The sequence below is a fragment of the Mustela putorius genome, unplaced genomic scaffold (genome assembly GCF_011764305.1).
Source record: "Mustela putorius furo isolate JIRA1106 unplaced genomic scaffold, ASM1176430v1.1 tig00000174_pilon_pilon_pilon, whole genome shotgun sequence".
In the NCBI taxonomy this organism is placed as follows: Eukaryota; Metazoa; Chordata; class Mammalia; order Carnivora; family Mustelidae; genus Mustela; species Mustela putorius.
This window is the reverse complement of record NW_025421304.1, coordinates 40,405,091-40,425,338: the sequence shown is the minus strand read 5'-3', so window position 1 is coordinate 40,425,338 and position 20,248 is coordinate 40,405,091. Positions and strand designations below refer to the sequence as shown.

The following is a 20,248-nucleotide window of genomic DNA, read 5'->3' as shown; positions in this document are numbered from 1 at the left end:
TTTTCGAACGTTCCTGGGAACCTCTTCTCAGAGATTTGACAATGGGTGAGCTCAGCACACGACTCTATAAATACCACTTTCTATAAATATTCATTCCATGAAGGCACCTGCTTCAGAATGACAACCACCTTGCTGAGAACAGCAAGTTTTGGGGTTATGTTTTATTCCCATCTCTAATTACAGCTGAGGTGAGACTTTCTTTCTTTCTTGCCTTTTGTATTTGTAGCCCCAAGGAAAATGCAGAAACCAGGACAATGCTGACCTCACCAAGTCTGTAAGGTTTTTGCAGTGAAAGAAAGAAAACCTGTGCCAAAGTGATGGTCTTAAAAAGCCAGCACAGCCTTTCTGATGGTCTCAAGGCGTGCGTTGCTGGGCTACCCTGGGTCAATGTCAAGGTCTCCAAACTGCTTCCTGGTGGGCAGGCTCAGACCTTGAGTTCAGACTGCCTGCATCCAACTAGTATCTCTGCCATGTTCTAGCTGGGTAACTTTGGGGGAGGGCGGGGAATTCAGTTCCCTCGTCCATATTGGGGTGTTAGTGATAATGTCACTCTGGCTGAATGAGAATCAGCTGAGAAAATAGTTGTAAAGCACTTAGCATGGTGGTTGGTGCACAACCAAGAAGAAGACATCCCTCTTGCTGATACTGCATGATCCAGTTACTATATAAGCTATGTGCCATGTAACCACTGGTACTAATACTATGTGCTACTACATCCATATATGGTATAACCACCCCGTCAGGCATGGTGGGGGGGGGGGATCCCAAAGAGGCAGTACTATGAAATAGCTAGGGGGCTCACACACCCTAGTTTCTATCCACTGCCCATTTCCTATAACAGATTTAAAAACTTATGTGTGAGTGACACCTGGGTCGCTCAGTTGGTTGAGTGTCCGACTCTTGATTTTGGCTCAGATCATGATCTCAAGGTCGTGAGATCAACCCCTGTGTCTAATTGTGTGTGGAGCCCCATGTTAAGCCCCCGTCAAGCCCGGGGTCAGGCTCTGTGCTGAGCACGGAGCCTGCTTGGGATTCTCTCTCTCCTTCTCCCTCTGCCTCTTTCCTCACCTGAGCTCACTCACGCTCTCTCTCTCTCTCAAAAAATACAATAAAGATAAAAATAAAAAAATAAATTGGGTTACTTGTCTCTTTTTTTTTTGGCTGTAAGAGTTCTTTATATATCCTAGAAAAGGATTCCAGATCCTTTTCAGATATGTACTTTCTCCCATTCTGCACATTGTCTTTTCAGTTTCTTGCTGGTGCCTCTGAATCATAATTTTTTTTATTTGGCGAGTCCAATGTATCTAATATTTTTCTTTTGTTGCTTCTGCTTGTTGCAACATAGCTAAGAAATAATTGCTTAATCCAAGGTCATGTATCCTTCTAAGAGCAATTCTTAGAAAATCTATTTGGGTGGCTCAGATGGTTAAGAATCTACCTTCGGTTCAGGTCATGATCTCGGGGTCCTGGGATCAAGCCCCATATCAGGCTTCTTGCTCAGTGGGGAACCTGCTTCTTCCTCTCCTTCTTCCCCTCTCCTCACTCATGGTCACTTTCTCTCAACTGAATAAATAAAATCTTTTTAAAAAAGATCCATTTTGAGCCAATTTTTGTATATGGTGGGAGGTAGGGGTCTGGCTTCATTCTTCTGCATTTCCTATTCAGTGGTTCCAGCACCAGTTGTGAAAAGGGTCATTCTTTCTCTGTGGAATGATGTTGGCACTTGAATTAAAAATCAATTGAATTGAAAATCAATTGACCAGGGGCTCCTGGGTGGCTCAGTTGGTTAAGTGGCAGATTCCTGATTTCAGCTCAGATCATGATCTCAGGGTCCTGGGATTGAGCCATGCATCTGTGCTCAACAGGGAGTCTGCTTGAGGATTCTCTTCCTCTCCCTCTGCGCCTCCCCCTCGCTCTCTCTGTCCCTCTCAAATAAATAGATAACGCTTTAAAAAATTATTTTTATTAATATATAATGTATTATTTGTCCCAAGGGTACAGTCTGTGAATCATCAGTCCCACACATTTCACAGTACTCACCATAGCACATACCCTCACCAATGTCCATAACCTTACCACCCTGTCCCTACCCTCCTACCCCCCAGCAACCCTCAGTTTGTTTTGTGAGATTTAGAGTCTCTTATAGTTTGTCTCCCTCCCGATCCCATCTTGTTTCATTTGTTCCCTTCCTACCCCCCACACCCTCCCCACCCTGTCTCTCAAATTCCTTATATCAGGGAGATCATATGATAATTGTCTTTCTCTGATTGACTTATTTCGCTCAGCATAATACCCTCTAGTTCCAACCATGTCATTGCAAATGGCAATATTTCGTTTCTTTTGATGGCTGCATAGTATTCCATTGTGTATATATTCCACTTCCTCTTTATCCATTCATCTGCTGATGGACATCTAGGTTCTTTCCATAGTTTGGCTATTGTGGACATTGCTGCTATGAACATTCAGGTGCACGTGCCCCTTCGGATCACTACATTTGTATCTTTAGGATAGATACCCAGTAGTGAGATTGTTGGGTCATAGGGGAGCTCTATTTTCAACTTTTTGAGGCATCTCCATGCTGTTTTCCAGAGCGGCTGTGCCAGCTTGCATTCCCACCAACAGTGTAAGGGGTTCCCCTTTCTCCGCATCCTTGCCAACATCTGTCATTCTTGACTTGTTAATTTTAGCCATTCTGACAGGTGTGAGGTGGTATATCACTGTGGTTTTGATTTGTATTTCCCTGATGCCGAGTGATGTGGAGCAATTTTTCATGTGTCTGTTGGGCATCTGGATGTCTTTTTTGCAGAAATGCCTGTTCATGTCTTCTGCCCATTTCTTGATTGGATTATTTGTTCTTTGGGTGTTGACTTGGACAAAATTTTTTTTATAGATTTTGGATACTAGCCCTTTATCTACTATGTCATACTAATATGACATACACATATACATACATACATATCTAGTATGTCAAACGACATAGATATGTCATTTGCGAATATCTTCTCCTATTCTGTCAGTTTTCTTTTGGTTTTGTTGATTGTTTCCTTTGCGGTGCAAAAGATTTTGATCTTGATGAAGTCCTAATAGTTTATTTTTGCCCTTGCTTCTTTTGCCCTTGGTGATGTTTCTAAGAAGAGGTTGCTGCCTGTGTTCTCCTCGAGGATTTTGATGGATTCCTGTCTCACATTGAGGTCTTTCATCCATTTGAGTCTATTTTTGTGTGTGGTGAAAGGAAATGGTCCAGTTTCATACTTCTGCATGCGGCTGTCCAATTTTCCCAATGCCATTTGTTGAAGAGACTTTCCTTTTTCCATTGGGCATTCTTTCCTGCTTTGTCGAAGATTATTTGACCATTGAGTTGAGGGTCTATTTCTGGGATCTCTATTCTGTCCCATTGATCTATGTGTCTGTTTTTGTGACAGTACCATACTGTCTTGATGATGAAAGCTTTGTAATAGAGCTTTAAGTCTGGAATTGTGATGCCACCAGCTTTGGCTTTCTTTTTCAATATTCCTCTGGCTATTTGGGGTCTTTTCTGGTTCCATATAAATTTTAGGATTATTTGTTCCATTTTTTTGAAAAATAAATTGGATGGTATTTCGATAGGGGTTGCATTAAATGTGTAGATTGCTTTAGGTAGTATAGACATTTTCACAATATTTCTTCTTCCAATCCATGAGCATGGAATGTTTTCATTTCTTTGTGTCATCCTCAATTTCTTTCATGAGTACTTTATAGTTTTCTGAGTATAGGTTCTTTGCCTCTTTGGTTAGGTTTATTCCTAGGTATCTTATGATTTGGGGTGCAATTGTAAATGGGATTGACTCCTTAATTTATCTTTCTTCTGTCTTTCTGTTGGTATATAGAAATGCAACTGATTTCTGAGCACTGATTTTATATCTTGACACTTTACTGAATTCCTGTATGAGTTCTAGCAGTTTTGGAGTGGAGTCTTTGGGTTTTCCACATAAAATATCTTATCATCTGCAAAGAGTGAGAGTTTGACTTCTTCTTTGCCAATTTGGATGCCTTTTATTTCTTTTTGTTGTCTGACTGCTAAGGCTAGGACTTCTAGTACTGTGTTGAATAGCACTGGTGATAGTGGACATCCCTGCCATGTTCCTGACCTTAGGGGCAAAGGTTTCAGTTTTTCCCCATTGAGAATGATACTCACTGTGGGTTTTTCATAGATGGCTTTGATGGTATTGAGGTGTGTACCCTCTATCCTACACTTTGAAGAGTTTTGATCAAGAAAGGATGTTGTACTTTGTCAAATGCTTTTTCACATCTCTTGAGAGTATCATATGGCTCTTGTTCTTTCTTTTATTAATGTATTGTGTCACATTGATTGATATGCAGATGTTGAACCATTCTTGGAGCCTAGGAATAAATCCTACTTGGTTGTGGTGAATAATCCTTTTAATGTACTTTTGGATCCTATTGGGTAGTGTTTTGGTGAGAATTTTTACACCCGTGTTCATCAAGGATATTGGTCCATAATTCTCCTTTTTGATGGCGTCTTGGTCTGGTTTAGGGATCAAGGTAATGCTGGCCTCATGAAATGAGTTTGGAAGTTTTCCTTCCATTTCTGTTTTTTTGGAACAGTTTCAAGAGAATAGGTATTAATTCTTCTTTAAATGTTTGGTAGAATTCCCCTGGGAAGTCATCTGGCCCTGGGCTCTTGTTTTTTGGGAGCTTTTTGATGACTGCTTCAATCTCTTTACTGCTTATGGGTCTGTTCAGGTTTTCTATTTCTTTCTCGTTCAACATTGGTAGTTTATATGTCTCTAGGAATGCCTCCATTTCTTCCAGATTGTCAAATTTGCTGGCATATTTGCTCATAATATGTTCTTATAATTGTTTGTATTTCTTTGATGTTTGTTATGGCCTCTCCTCTTTCATTCATGATTTTATTAATTTGGGTCCTTTCTCTTTCCTTTTTGATAAGTCTGGCCGGGGGTTTATCAATTTTATTAATTCTTTCCAAGAACCAGCTCCTAGTTTCATTGATTTGTTCTGCTGTTCTTTTTAATTTAGTGCCATTGTATTGCCCGTAAGGTGACTGTTAGTATCTGTTGCCTCTGTTCCTTTCTGGTCTACTACTTTTAGGCTCTCTCTTTGCTTAGAGAATGCCTTTCAATATTTTCTGTAGGGTTGGTTTTGTGTTTCCAAATCCTTTTAATTTTTGTTTGTCCTGGAAGCTTTTTTCTCTCCTTCTATTTTCAATGACAGCCTAGCTGGATATAGTATTCTTGGCTGAATATTTTTCTCATTTAGTGCTCTGAATATATCATGCCAGTCCTTTCTGGCCTCCCAGGTCTCTGTGGATAAGTCTGCTGTCAATCTAATATTTCTACCAGGTCTGTACGTTACAGACCTTTTTACCCGAGCTGCTTATAGGATTTTTCTATTTGTCACTAAGACTTGTAAGTTTTACTATTAGATGATGGGGTGCCGACCTATTTTTATTGGTTTTGAGGGAGATTCTCTATGCCTCCTGGACTTTGATGCTTGTTCGCTTTGCCATATTAGGGACATTCTCTATTATAATTTGCTCCAATATACATTCTGGCCCCCTCTCTCTTTCTTCTTCTTGTGAGATCCCAATTATTCTAATATTTTTTCATCTCATGGTATCACTTATCTCTCAAATTCTCCCCTCATGATCCAGTCGTTGTTTGTCTCTCTTTTGCTCAGTTTCTTTATTCTCCATCATTTGGTCTTCTGTGTTACCATTTCTCTCTTCTACCTCATTTATCCTAGCAGTAAGAGCCTCCATTTTTATTGCACCTCATTAATAGCTTTTTAAAATTTCAACTTGGTTAGATTTCAGTTCTTTTATTTCTCCAGAAAGAGATTTTATTTCTCTGGAAAGGGATTTTCTAATATCTTCATGACTTTTTCAAGCCCAGCTAGTGCCTTGATAATCATCATTCTGAAGTCTAGTTCTGACATATTACCAATGTCCACATTGATTAGGTCCCTAGCCATCATTACTGCCTCTTGTTTTTTTTTTTTTTTTTTTTTGATGAGTTTTTCTGCCTTGTCATTTTATCCAGATAAGAATACATGAATGAGAGAATAAAATACTAAAATGGTGGCAAAGACCCCAGAGAAATATACATTAACCAAATCAGAAGAGACCCAAAACCAGGGAGAGAAGAAAGGCAGGGGGGAATATATATATAGGAATATATATGTATATGTATGTGTGTGTGTATATATATAATATATTTAGACCGGTGAATAGAACAGAGCCACATACTCAATTTTGGGTGTATTCTGGTCTCTTAGAAGAAACTACCTCCCAAAATTTTAAAGAAAGAAAAACTTATATATACACCCACAAAGATAAGGGTAAATGCAATGAAGGGCTGGAATATGACTGTAAAGATGAAGATTTTAAAAGATTATAAAAAAGGAGTTGATAAGTTGGTTGGATAAAGAAAAAAAAAAGAGGAGAGAATGTGATAAGGCTGGAGCTGGATTTAGGGTATATTTTGATACTAGAAGAAATTATATCCCAAAATTACAAAGAAAATAAACCTGTATATATACAAAAAATAAGGTTAAATACAAAGAAGGAATAAAATATGACTATAACAATGAAGATTTTAAAAGATTTTTTTTTAAAGGTAAGATAAAATAGTTAAAAAAATGTTAGAAGGGGCACCTGGGTGACTCAGTGGGTTAAAGCCTCTGCCTTCCGCTCTGGTCATGATCCCAGGGTCCATCAGGCTCGGTAGATAGCCTGCTTCCCTCTCTCTCTGCCTGCCTTTCTGCCTACTTGTGATCTCTGTCTGTCAAATAAATAAATAAAATCTTTTTAAAAAAGCTAGAAGAGGAAGAGTTAAAAAAATACAATAAGAAAAAAATAAAATAAAATAAATTAACTTTGCAAGACTAGAGGATCAAGTGGCGGGAAAAAGCCATGAATTCTATGTGTTGCTTCTCCCTAACTCTGAAGTTCCACAGTTCTCATTAATGGGTGAACTTGGTCTTGTCTGGACATTCTTGCTGATCTTCTGGAGGAGGGGCCTGTTGTCCTGATTCTTCTTTATTTAATTTTTTTAAATTTTTATTTATTTGACAGAGAAATCACAAGTAGGCAGAGACAGAGAGAAGGGGAAGCAGGCGCGCCCCCAGCAGAGAGCCCGATGTGGGGTTCGATCCTAGGACCCTGGGATCATGACCTGAGCCCAAGGCAGAGGCTTTAACCCACTGAACCATCCAGGCGCCCCCGTTGTCCTGATTCTTAATTGTCTTTGTCCCAGGCGGGATTGCGTGGCCCTTGCCAGGGCCTGGGCCGAGTCATCTGCTGGGTTCGCTCTCTGAGCTTTTGGTCCCCGCGCGCTTTCCGTAGAGCCCCGGAGGCGGAAATAAAGATGGCGGCCGCCCAGTCTCGGCTGGAGGACCCCAGAGCTGGGGCGGCTCCTCAGTGCGCCCGCGGAGGAAAGCCGTCAGTGTCTCCCGTCTCCCTGGTCTCCAGCCGCGCTCCCAGCTCACCTGGCTTGTGACCCAGCGTCTCTGTGTCTGTCTCCCCGTTTGGAGTCTCCAAACTCAGCAGATTCCTGCCTCCAAAGGAGGAAGGTGAGTGTCCCCGGATCTGCCTCTTGTGGGGTCCCTGCTCGGAGAGCAGTGGCCCGACTGTGCCTCCGATCACAGTTTAAGGTGACCCCGAGCTGAGAGCTCACTCCTCGGCTCCAGCTCTGCCGCCAGCCTCCCCGCTCCAATACCTGCGAGCTCTGCTGCACTCAGACACCCGTGGTCTTTCTGTGACCCCGCGGGACCCGAGACCACACTGTCCCCACGAGGGCTCCACCCCCACGTAGCCTCCAGAGTGATGTCCCTCCGTGGAGCAGACTTCTAGAGGTTCGGATTTTGTGCTCTGCTGCTCCACCACCACCCAGGAGCCGGCCCCTCCCCTCGCGGTCCATCTGTCCATTGCTTTGGACTCACTTCCACGCGCGTCCTACCTTCCCGAAAGTGGTCGATTTTCTGGTCCTAGCGTTGTTGCTCTTCTTCTCTGATCTCCTGGTGGGTTTGTAGGTGTTCACAATGGTTTGATGATTATCTAGCTGAACTCCTGGGATCTAACGCTATTTCAGTTTTCTACTCCTCCGCCATCTTGCTTCCTCTCCAATAATTTTTTTTTTTTTAAAGATTCTCTTTATTTATTTGACAGAGAGAGATAGAGAGATAGCAAGAGCAGGAACACAAGCAGGGAGAGTGGGAGAGGGAGAAGTTGGCTTCCCACCAATCAGGGAGCCCAATGTGGGGCTCAATCTCAGGACCCCAGGATCATGACCTGAGCAGAAGGCAGCTGCTTGGTGACTGAGCCACTCAGGCTCCCCTAAATAAATAAATTAATTAAAAAAAATTTTTTTTTTCATTTATTTAACAGAGAGAGAGAGATCACAAGGAGGCAGAGAGGCAGGCAGAGAGAGAGGAGGAAGCAGACTCCCCACCAAGCAGAGAGCCCGATGCAGGGCTCAATTCCAAGACCCTGAGACCACGACCTGAGCCAAAGGCAGAGGTCTAACCCACTGAGCCACCCAGACACCCCAATAAATAAATCTTAAAAAAAAGAAAAAGAAAAGCAGTTGGCCATCAATATAAGAGTTTATGACGGATTCTTAATGGTATTCCCTTCATCTGTATGTTTATCCTTTTGCAAGTATCCTCTTCTTTGGGCTTTCCCTCTCCTTCATCCTCCATCCATCCAGTCAACGAGGGTAAACTCTGCGTCTGTCTGGGATCAGTGCTGTGTCTGGACATGGGCCTACAACAGTAAGCAGGACAGATACTCTCTCTGGCCTCACAGACCCAACATTCTTCTGGGGGCGGCTGCACAATAGGCAAGTAAAGAGATTAAGGAAAAAGACGATTTCAGACAGTGACCAGTGCCGCGGAAACCAAAAGGAGGTTATGTGATAGAGAGTGACCAGTGGACATTACAGAGGGGCTCTTTAAATTGGGGTGCAGGGGAAAGCCTCTCTGAGGGTATCACTGGAGGTCTGGGTCGGAGGTCAGCTCTGCAGTGCTTGGGGTGGGCTATGCCAGTCACAGGGGCAGCCTTTGCCTGAAGTGGAAACTGATGCACAAGGAAGGGCTAAACAGAAACACCGAGAAAGACAGAGGGGTAAACCCTGTTCATGACGTGCCTGAAGTCCGGTTAGTTCTGGGCTTTTCAGTCTCTGAGCCATTACTTGCCCTCCCTTGTGGAAGCCTATCTGAATAGAATTTTCTATTGTTGACAAGCAATAGTGTTCACACCAAAGGAACGGCTTGTTCCCCTACCAGACCGTAAGCCCCGTGAGAGCCACAGGAGTACTTGTCTAACTTGAATTTGCACACAGGGAGCTCTTGCATGTTAACATCTCTCTTGACAAAGTTTAAGAATCAAGAGCTTTCATAAAGAGGTCCAGATGCTTTTCTTTTCTTTTTTTAAAGATTTATTTATTTATTTGAGAGGGAGCACCAGCAGGCAGGGTGGGGAGGGCAGAGGGAGAGAAAGTGTCTCAAGCAGACCCCACACTGACCACGGAACCCAACATGGGGCTGGATCCCATAACCCTGAGATCACAACCTGAGCTGAAGCCAAGAGTCCGACCCTCAGCGGACTGCACCACCCAGACATCCCTGTTTTGCTTTTCTTAGACGACTGGAGGGCTTAGAGCCGCCAAGCCAAGATTCCTGCATTGCAAGGAGGGCAGAGCTGAGGGCCAGTTCTGAAGATGGAACTGGCAGCCCGGGAAGGGCCGAGTAGAGAGCATCACCTTCCCCAGAAACATTTTCCTTGCAGATGGTGTCTTAGCTCATTTACATTGCGCGCCTGCCCCCTGCAGGCGAGGGAGTTAGTGATCCCCTTGGACACCTAACAGGCCGGGTTCCAGGAATAAGTGGGTGAATGGGTGGATGAATGAATGAACAAATTCATAACACTCCCTTAGCTCCTGACACAGTGCATTACACAAAGTGTCATATAGCTTTATCTGCTTTCTAAAGACCCATGAATTAGGTTGCTTTCCATGTTGTGCGGATTTCGACTTAAACCACGATTGACAGGCATTTAGTTCTGGTGTGAAGTTTCTTTTTCTGCCTTTACTATGCAAGCGGACCTCCGGGCGCTCAGAATCCCCTTCCCCGGAAGCCCGGCCCTTTACACTTTCCGTCCAGCAGGGGGCGACCACAACAACGAGCCGAAGGAGAACAACCGCTTAAGGCGCTGCCCAGGCAAGGCGCCCCTTGGGGATGCTGAGCGGTGGAGGCACAATCAGGATGGGAGCCACCTTTCGGAGGGAGTGGGGGCGGGGGGCTTTACTTAATCTATTCTGAATAGATTATTCCTTCCCATGGCTCAGGAATAGAACCGAATACATCTTTCTATCCCCTTCCCCTTCCGCCTGATTTCCAACCTCACCTCCACGACAGGTGCGACTGTGACTTTTCTCTTGTGTGCACTTCGAAGGTTTCTATGCATGCATGAACAAATAGAAATATCCACTTACACGCCCAGCTTTACCCCAAAGCTAGCAACACCGAAGGGTGTGCTGAACGTATCGCTCTGTACCTCGCTTTGTGTGCTCATGATGGATCTGGTAGAATGTTCCACATCAGTCCACAGAGAAGGGCTCCCCTCCCCCATCTCTCTTTCACAGCTGCCTCGGTTCTCCAGGGCAGACCCGTGTCCTCATCTATTTGTCCTGGCCCCCAACCCCCGCCCCGCCCCACCATTGACGGGCACTCAGGTTGCTCGGAACCGCCTGCTACTGGGAATAAAGGTCCGTGAATAACCTTGAAAAGAATTACACACTTGTGAGCGTGAGCATAGTCGTGGCTGCAGCCCCCTGCTGTGCAAGAGAATTACCCGGGGGGCCTTTAAGTATCTCAACCCCCAGGCGGAACCTCAGATCGATTACATCAAAATCTCCGAGAGTGGGGCCAGGACATCCCTGGAACTCCAGAAAGCAGCCAGGCCTGGGGACCACTGACCTCCAGAGGAGCTTGGTGGGTCAAGAGCACAGAGATTTACAAATTTGCACTGCTTAATCTTTTGTTTTTACACTTCGCGTGAGACGCTCTGGGTTTTATATAAGAAGACTTCTTATATATTTGAATGTATCCATCTTTTGTTCTAGCTTCTGGACTTGGCTGAAGGACCTTTCCCACCGCAGACTCCTGAAGACAGCTTCCCACGCTTTTCTTCTGCAACTTTTGCGGTTCCCTTTTCATATTTAAATCTTTGATGCTTCTGGATTTATCCTGATTATTGATGTGAAGTAGGATTCCATCCTTGTTTTCTTTCCAATGGCGAATTATATCCTTACCTTTATCAAGGAGTGAGTCAGGAAGTGCTTTGGGCTACTTCAAACCCCTATTTGTTTTGTCTTTTTTATTTATAGCAACACTGGCTCCTAGTCTCAAAATGTGCTCCTGTCCACCTACCCATTTACCCGCGCCCGGACTGACTGACTGATTCTTCTTGTTTGCCCGAGAATTTAAATTATTAATTGGACATCCTCCCTGACTTTCTTGGATTTCTATTTAGGATTTCTCTTAACTACTTAGTAACCAACAACAATGACCTTCCTTTGAATATCTAATATATTTGTTTATATGTATATTTCAGTTGAACCATAGACAAACCCATGAGGTTAGTATTATTTTATCCAATTTGAGGAACGTGGTCTCAGAGTTTTTGAGGCTTGCCCAAGGGCCCAGAGTTAGAAAGCAGCAGTGCTGGATGCGATTCCGAAGCCTGGTTTCCGGGTCAGGTCTTTTTACCTGCCTCCACACTGTAACCGGTCTTTGTGGAATGGGAGGATGAGGAATGAATGAGTGAGTCAGTGCGGGACCGAGGAAGACAGAATGAGTCAGCTCTGGCACTCAGAGGAGCCCAAAGGGGGAGATAAGACGTGAATGCAAATAACCAGAATACAAAGTAAACAGTGATCCCACCAGCGTTCTGGAAGCAATCCACTTTCTGTCCCCTCCTATTTGAAATGCTTAATGCTTTCCAGTGCCTCCCCACCTAGAAACTAGAGAGCCGGACACTGGGGTGGGGGCAGTGTCCTCCGGCTTGCAGCGTTCAGTCACCCACTTGGAGGCCCCCTTTGGAGGCACGGAGCTCTGCAGCCCCAGCCCCGAAGCCTGGGTGGTGGGGGCAGCGAGGAGGAGGAGGAGGGCAGAAGGAAGAAGGGGGGGGCAGGGAGCAGCGGAGGAACAGAGCTAGAGGAGGACGGAACCAGGAGGAAGGAGAAGGGGTTGGTGTTGGGGATAATGCGGAGAGGGAGAAAAGGAAGAGAGAAGAGGAAGAAAGGGAGGGAGGGGAGGTGGAAGAGGAGGAGAAGGGGTTAGGGAGGTGGGAGGAGCAAGGAGGGGGAGGGGAGGGGAGGTCCAGGGAAGGAATAAAGAGGGGGAGACACAAGGAAGGGGAGGGGGAGGGGAAGAGCGAGTAGGGAGGGGTGAGGAAAAGCAGAAAAAGGAGTTGGGGAGGAGGAAATAGGGGGAGTTAGAGCTGAGAGTGGGTGACCGAGAAGGGGGTTGGGAGAAGAGAGGGGGCGGGAGGAGCGGAAAGCCCCTCCTCCAGCCCCCGCCGTGGAGTTGCGCAACCCTCCCGGACTGGGATTGGTCGTAGGCGAGTCAAGACGCCCCGCCCCCGAGGCCAGGCAGCCAATGGCCAGAGGGGGGCGTGGTGGAGCCGCCTGGGTCCCGGCGCGCGCTCCGTGCGCCCTCGGAGCCGCCGCCGCCGCGCTTGCAGCTCGCCGCTCGCTGCCCGCGTCGCTGTCGCTGTCGCCGCCGCTGCCGCCCGCCCTCCGCGTGTCCCCGCCGCGCTCCAATCCCTGCGGCCGGCCCGGGGCGCGCTCGGTCGCTCGGGGCAGAGTGTCCCCGCTGCGGGCCTGCGGCGATGGCCACCAAGATCGACAAGGAGGCTTGCCGGGCGGCGTACAACCTGGTGCGCGACGACGGCTCGGCCGTCATCTGGTGAGGAACTTTCCATTGCTCTCCCGGCCGCGCTCCCCAGCTCGCCGGGGGCTGGGGCACGGAGCCGGCTTCCGCACGGGACGGATTAAGGGTCATCCCGAGCTGTCTCCCGCAGCCTTAACGCGGGAGCGTGGAAAGCCAGCGTGGCTTGTCCCCGGCCAGAGCATCTCTTAGATGGTCCTGCTGGAAGCTCGGCACCGTGCAGCCACTGCCGTCGCTGATGTGTGTGTGTGTGTGTTTTCTTCTCCCAATCCAAAGGGTGACTTTTAAGTATGACGGCTCCACCATCGTCCCCGGCGAGCAGGGAGCGGAGTACCAGGACTTCATCCGGGAGTGCACAGGTAGGGAAACGCGCCTTCGGGGGCAATTCCTGATCTTTCGGGCGGTTGTCAACGCGGGAGGGGGAGGAGCTGCGGAGGCCACACTGGGAGGAGCCTGGCCACCCCGGGTGCCTCTGGCGCTGGAGGAACCCGATTTGAGGTTTTTAAAAGCGTGCTCCTCTCTGGACATCCAGAGCGACAGGGCTGGCCGCCTGCTCGCTCGTTGCTCCCTGCAGGACCGTCTCCAGAAGACACAGCTCCTTTGCTCCCTGCGGGTCACTGGTTTTTTTCAAGGGTCTACTCTCTGTGGTTCCAACCTCGCGTTCAGCTTTCCCCACCATCCCCTGTCTTCAGCCAGTGAGCCGAAATAAAAACACAATCCTGAAGCTTATTGCAGGAGAAAGAAACTGTCAGCTGTCCCCTCCCTTCTCCCAAGCTCATTGTGAGCGTGCTGGTCACACATGCATGTTTTTTATTGGTAGAATACAGAACCACCAACGAAAAGGAAGAGCGAATCTGTGGTGTGACAAGTAGAATGGTGGTCACATTTTGAAGTAGATAGCCACTGACTGGGAGGGGCGCACGGGAGGCTCAGGGGCACCGGAGATGGCTCATATTTCCGTCTGGGAGGTGGGTACACAGGTGTGTACATATGTAAGAAGTCATCAAGGAAAATGCTTACGATTTGTAAACTTCTTTCATTTCCCTGGGGTGTGTTAAGCCTTTGAAAGAAAGGAACACATGGTGTATGGAATCACAGACCTTTCAGTAGCAGCAAAAGGCTCAACCTCCTTGGTAATAGGACCTGTGGGAGCCCAGAGTAGAGAATGAACTCTCTCCAGGTCTCTGGTCCCTAGTGTTGAAGCAGATGTGCAGACAAAGGCAGTGTAGCTTGGAGGTTAGGCAGGAGCCCTGAGCTGGCAAATTGGGTTTGAATCGCTGAGTGGCCACTTCCTAGCTGTGTGGTTTGGGGTAAGTTACTTAACCTCTCCGGGTCTTGGTTTCCTTACCTGTAATCTTGGAAGGCTGTTCTGAGGATTGGCGAGTACGTGTGTGTGGAAAATGCTCTAGCACAGTGCTTATAGAAAACTACACGGTCATTTGTGAAACAAAGAAAAAGTTCAAAATTGTGCCACAAAACACGTGGCGTCTCCTTTCTGTGACTTAACCAAGTGATAGTTTGCCTTTAGTCTAATTGGAAAGAATATTTAGGAAGTGTCTGCCCCTGGGCTGGGGGTACAAAGGTTTTGTTTTGTTTTGTAATGTTCTCCCAATTCAAATGTCTTCCCGAGAGCTGCCTCTATATGTCACTCCTTGCTTTTGTAAAGGGTCGGTTTAAAATATCAGATGTGCAACTATGGCAACAATTCACTTTCAGTAATGCATGGAGGGCCTCTCATGGAGAGCCCATGGGTTAGGATTTGAACTCAGGCCCCTGACCCAGGAACCCTTTCTCTCTACCACTTCTACTCTTCCTCCCCCATGGCAAATGCTTTTGCAAGTAGAGTAAGTGCCCACTCTTGGCTTTCTCCCAGTTTGGTGCCCGTCTAAGAGCTTCAGCAGTATTTTTTGCCTTGTCGGATCAGAGGCTTTGTCTCCCTGGCCAGCTTCCCCCCTTCACCGAACTCAAGAACAGAAAACTAGCAGTTTCTTTCCTCCTGCTGACCATCCATCACCCCCCTCCCACCTCCCCCATCAGACTGGGTTTTGCTCCTGAAGCTATTGTTCTCCCCACCCAGTAGGAGAAGGTGACCCAAGGATGAAAGCGCACGGATTCTGAACAGATGCTCCAGGCCATTGGGTGAAGCTGGAAGGGCTTGGTGCCTTCAGAGAACACTTCCTTCCTCCCTTGGGCTTTGCAGGGGGTGGGGGGTGGGGTGTTACTCTGACCCTTCCCCCAACCAGCAGGGAAGCAGGGATGGGAGTGCCTGGCAGAGGGGGCTGGGGCACTAAAAATGCTTTCCCTGCTGCTTGTTGATCTTATGAATGGGCTGTGGGATCTGAAGGCTCCGTCTGCTTTGGCTGGAAATCTGCCTGCCTTCCCCGGCCATCTGTTGGACAAATGTATAGGCGAGTTATGTTTTCTGTGTCTGCTCTGGTTCCTCTTGGAGATACGTGTTCCTTCCCCCCAGCCGTGTCCTCATAACCTAGTGACAGAGGACTCAGAGCTCCAACTATTAGCTTTACATATTCAAGTCGCTGCACCTGATGTGCCTTGTCTCCAAGACTGAGATCGGTCCCTTTCCACAGATGGGTACAACAAGACCTGGGGAACTTAAGTGACTTGCCTGCGATTACATAGGATGTGGTAGACCTGGGACTCGAACCCAGGCAGGCTGGCTGAAATGTCTGTAGTCTTGGCCTCATCTCTAAGGAAGTGGGTTAAGATTTTTTTTTTTAAGTTTTATGTATTGAGTAATCTCTATACCCCATATGGGGCTCAAACTCACGACCCTGAGATCAAGAGTTGCTTGCACTTCCGGCCGAACCAGTCAGGCATCCTGGAAGTGGTTTATGTTCTCACCTCCCAGCCTGGAGGCTTCTTCGGGTTCGTAGGTTCTGGTTAGGCCCCATGAAACTGTTTGCCGGTTGCAGGAGACAGACTTGCCCACTTACGTGAGGCAGGGAGGGCTCTTTGAGCCCCTAATTCCCAGGCAGGTGTCCTGACAAGCCAGAGGGGCCCATGCTGAGAACAGGCTCCCCTTCTGGCCCAGCCTTCCTGTTTCCAATCATCTAACAAGGTGGTCGGAAGGCTTGGAAGCCAGAACCAGCACCTGGTCTCTCCCTCCATTGGCGATGGGGTGGGGGGAGAGCGGGGCAGTTTCCTTCTGGGCTTTCTCCCCTCCCCGACAGCCCCTCTTCTGGCACTCTCTCTGACGCACCCTTCTTTCCCACGCCTGTGCTCTGCTTCTCCCTCTCGCCTCTCCTTGCTCCCGGGCCTGGCCCCTCCTTGTCCGCTGCAGCTGTTTTCTGGAAGGTCTCTCATCTTGCTTCTGCTAGGAGAATTTGGAGCTCCCTGTGCTGTGTCCTGGCTCTTCTGGTGCTGGACGCATGTGGCCCCCTCGTTCGGCACTCGTTGCTCCACCAGTGGCCTCACTCTTGACACCTCACCATCCCGCCCAGCACCTCAGTCCCCTGAGACCTTGCAGGTGCAGAGGGAGAAATCTCATGCAGATTAGTTTGGGCAAAATGTCAGTCTGTCACCTCCACGGTTAGGAAGGCCCAGGGGATTACTAGCTGCAGGTGGGGCTGCCCAGACTCCGAAGCCCCTCCCTGCTTCCTCCGCCTGCTCTGCCTTTCTCCTTTCTTACTCTTCTTGGGGACAGGAGGCCATCATCTCCCTGAGTGGTGATACAGATGGCCACAAGCCAGGCTGGCTTCCAGGCCTTGGGCAGAGCCATCCCTGTGGGGAGAGGGAGACCCTTGGCCAATGACTCCAGTGGAAGTTTCCAGATTGACACACAGTCCTTGCCCTGGCTGGGTTCTTGTGCCCGTCCTGGACCAGTCAGAGGGACTCTGGCTGGCTAGGCCTGAGTCAATGCCCACCCTGGGAGCTGGGGAGGGGGCAGCCCCACCCAAACCAGGAAACCGAGTTGGGAGGGTGGCTTTTTTTTTTTTTTTTTAAGATTCTATTTATTTATTTGACAGAGATCACAAGTAGGCAGAGAGGCAGGCAGAGAGGAGGAAGCAGGCTCCCTGCTGAGCAGAGAGTCTGATGCGGGGCTCGATCCCAGGACCCTGGGATCATGACCTCAGCAGAAGGCAGCAGAACCCACTGAGCCACCCAGACACCCCAGGGAGGGTGGCTTCTTCTTCTTTTTTTTTTTTTTTTTAAAGATTTTATTTATTTGTCAGAGAGAGAGAGTGAGCACAGGCAGACAGAATGGCAGGCAGAGGGAGAAGCAGGCTCCCCGCCGAGCAAGGAGCCCAATGTGGGACTCGATCCCAGGAAGCTGGGATCATGACCTGAGCCGAAGGCAGCTGCTTAACCAACTGAGCCACCCAGGCGTCCCGGGAGGGTGGCTTCTTAAGGGAAGAGTGGCAGTGTGTATGTTGGGAGACAGGCTGTTTCCAGAAGAGAGGCAAACCAATCACAACCATCTCTTAGCCCTTGATCTTTTTTGTCTTATATCCATTTTAGTCCCATTGCTAGAGTAATTCTTCCTAAAGCCCATCTCTGACCAAGTCACTCTGCTGCTCCTTAACCTTCTCTGGCTCCCTTTTGTCCATGGAATTTGGCCCTGGCTGTCTGCCTGTGCTCCGTCAGTTTGTCCCCACCCGCAAGTCCTGCCCACACCCTTCTTTGTGTACCTGCAGCCTGATGATACCTTCCAACCTTTGATTTTGGAGGTTCCCTCCAGGCAGAATTCCTCTTCCCCATCTCTGCCCCCCGGCCAGCCCAGAGTGATATCTTCTTTATTTCAACAACCCAGATTTAGAAAAGCTCTTGGGTCACATCCCAGCTGTGTCTCTTGCTTACTCTGTGACCTTGGGCAAGGACCTCCCTTTCTCTATGCCTCAGTTCCCCAGTCTGCAAAACGGGGATCCTGCCAGCGCCTACCTGTAACAGTGAGTGTTAACTGAAATAACACATTCAAAACGAGAGCATGGGTCCCTGATGCACCAGGCTGTGCTTACTGTTACTTTTTACTGTTTTTGCTCTCCTAGCTCTTTCGATGGCATTGTGCTTTCTGCGCACACCCCGGCTCGGTGCTCAGTAGGCACACAGCTCCTGATTAGCCCCAGTAGGCGCTCAACCCCAGGCTGGCAAGCAGTGGGCATTCAGACCCGTGTGGGTGTGTGTTAGACCTTTGGCCTCGGTCTACATGCAGAAGGTGCTTGGTACGTAAGCATCTACTGCCCCGTGGTTAAAGGTGTAGGCTGTGTTGAATGGCCTGGGTTCCAGGTCTCGTCAGTTATGTGACCTGAGGCAGGTCACCTTTGCTATAACGTGGTCATTAGGAGGATCAAGGAAGCAATTCCACAGCAGCAAGGATGTCCTAAGTGGTCCTAAAATGTTAGTTACAGTGATTGTCACCTTGTTGGTGGAATTTAATTGATGTGGAAGCAGAGTGTGTTGTCTGAGAGCACCAGAAAGGTGGAAGAGGGTAAAGAAACCAGGGGGAAGAAGTGGGTACAGGACTGCATCAGGGGACCAGAGGTACCCCTGAATTACGGCAGAAAGGGCTCACAGATCTTGTATATGTGACCAGCAGCGGCTCACACGGTCTCTGAAATCCTGTTTTGTTTTGGCACCTTACAAATAATACATGCTTCTAGTAGAATAGTGAAAAAGCAAGACTAAGTGAAAAGAAAGGAATAAAAACTAGATATAGTTCAAAGTTTTACCCCTCAGAAACTGGTTCATTAATTCATTTGCTCTGTTTTTCATTCATCCTCCCTCCCCTCCCTCCCCCTCCCTCCCCCTCCCTCCCTCCCTCCCACCTCTCCTGTATAGGAGTGGCTGCTTTGCAGTGTACTTTTCTAAGCACTGAGGGTAAATAGAGAAACAGAGAAAGTACCTGTCCTCGGGGAGCTGATGTTTTATTGTCATTGCCAGGCCTTTCCAATGGCTACATAATATTCTCTCATATAAATGTCACATTGTTTAGTGAATTCTTTGTTGATAGACCCCAGAATTCTCTGTTGCAAGCAATTTTATTTTGAAATGAATCCAAGCACCTGGGAATGGATCCAGTTTCGTGTTGGTGTATATCTGAGAGTCAGTGGCTTCCGAGCACCCGATCTGGAGCCAGGCTGTCTTGCCTTGATCCCGAGCCCTGATGGGCGGTGTGACCTTGGGCAAGTCTCCCAGTCTCCCAGATTTTGTTTCCTCCTCCGAAGGATGGGGATAATGATGGCATGTCCCGCACGGCGTTGTTGTGGGGATAAGTAGACATGGTATGCCGAAAGCTCGTGGGGCAGCTCCCGGCTCAGAGTCATTGCTCAGAACCGTGGTTATTGTTAATGCAGCGCCTTCTTGAGAGGTGTCGCACATTAGTGAATAGGTTGAAATGAACGTGGAATATGTGCCGGTCACCAAAAATGGGCATTCGTGGAGGGCCGTGTCGGCGTGAAGCTTGATGGGGTCAGATGTCCCGTGATGTTGGCTAGAGGATGCTCTGGGAGCAGAGGATATTCCCATGATGCTTTGCCGAGCCTGGGGTCTTCCGCTCAAATCATCACTCACAGAGAAGAGTGGGGTTTGATATTTTTGTCTGTCCAGCATCTCATGCTTGGGGCGGGGTTGGGGGCGTGGGGGGCTTTTCCTATTTTATTTTGATCCTGCTCAGCGGAAGCAGCTCCAAAGAAGCCGACTTGACCTGGCACAGCCCTGCAGGGAAGGCACGTGACCCAGCCGGCCAATCAGAGTAAGCCCTACCCTCCGTTGACTGATTGGGTCAGGGTTGGGCCCATGTGACTCGAGACAAGCCAATCAGCTCCATCCCTGATACTTGGGACAGAGTTCCCGCGAGATCCCTTTTCCTCTGGGATTCAGACCCGCGGCCGAAGGAAGGCCTGGCATTTGCGAGACCCGCGTACGGTGCGGAGACCCGCGTACGGTGCGGAGACCCGCGTATGGTGCGGAGACCCGCGTACGGTGCGGAGACCCGCGTACGGTGCGGAGACCCGCGTACGGTGCGGAGCGAGGACCCGTGTGAGGACTGAGGAGCGGCGCCAGGGGTGGGCCGTGGGGCCCGGATGGCGTGGCCTGGACTGCTGGGGCCAGCCATGCCTGGAGCTCTCTCTGGGGGACATTTGCTGTTGAAACGTCTTTTCTCAGGCCGGTGGGGGAGGCTCTTCATCGTGTCGCTCCGAAAGGGCCCCTGGACCCGGGAGGCAGGTGACCTGGACCGGCCGAGGGAGGGAGGGAGGGAGTCCAGGCCGGGCAAAGGATGCCAGAGCTCTCCGAGGAGGGCCGGCTCGGGAGCCCGGGCGGA

The 20,248-nt window shown here is 48.5% G+C and overlaps 1 protein-coding gene across 1 annotated transcript in view; it reads left to right on the top strand.

Moving 5' to 3' along the window:
* Nucleotides 1-12,739: 12,739 nt before the first annotated feature.
* Nucleotides 12,740-20,248, top strand: part of COTL1 (coactosin like F-actin binding protein 1) — a 39,128-nt gene continuing 31,619 nt past the window's right edge. Inside the window, exons 1-2 of the mRNA XM_004753886.3 lie at nucleotides 12,740-12,987; nucleotides 13,246-13,328. Of these exons, the coding sequence (XP_004753943.1) occupies nucleotides 12,911-12,987; nucleotides 13,246-13,328 (160 nt within the window). The 5' untranslated portion in view covers nucleotides 12,740-12,910. The remainder of the gene's footprint in view (nucleotides 12,988-13,245; nucleotides 13,329-20,248) is intronic.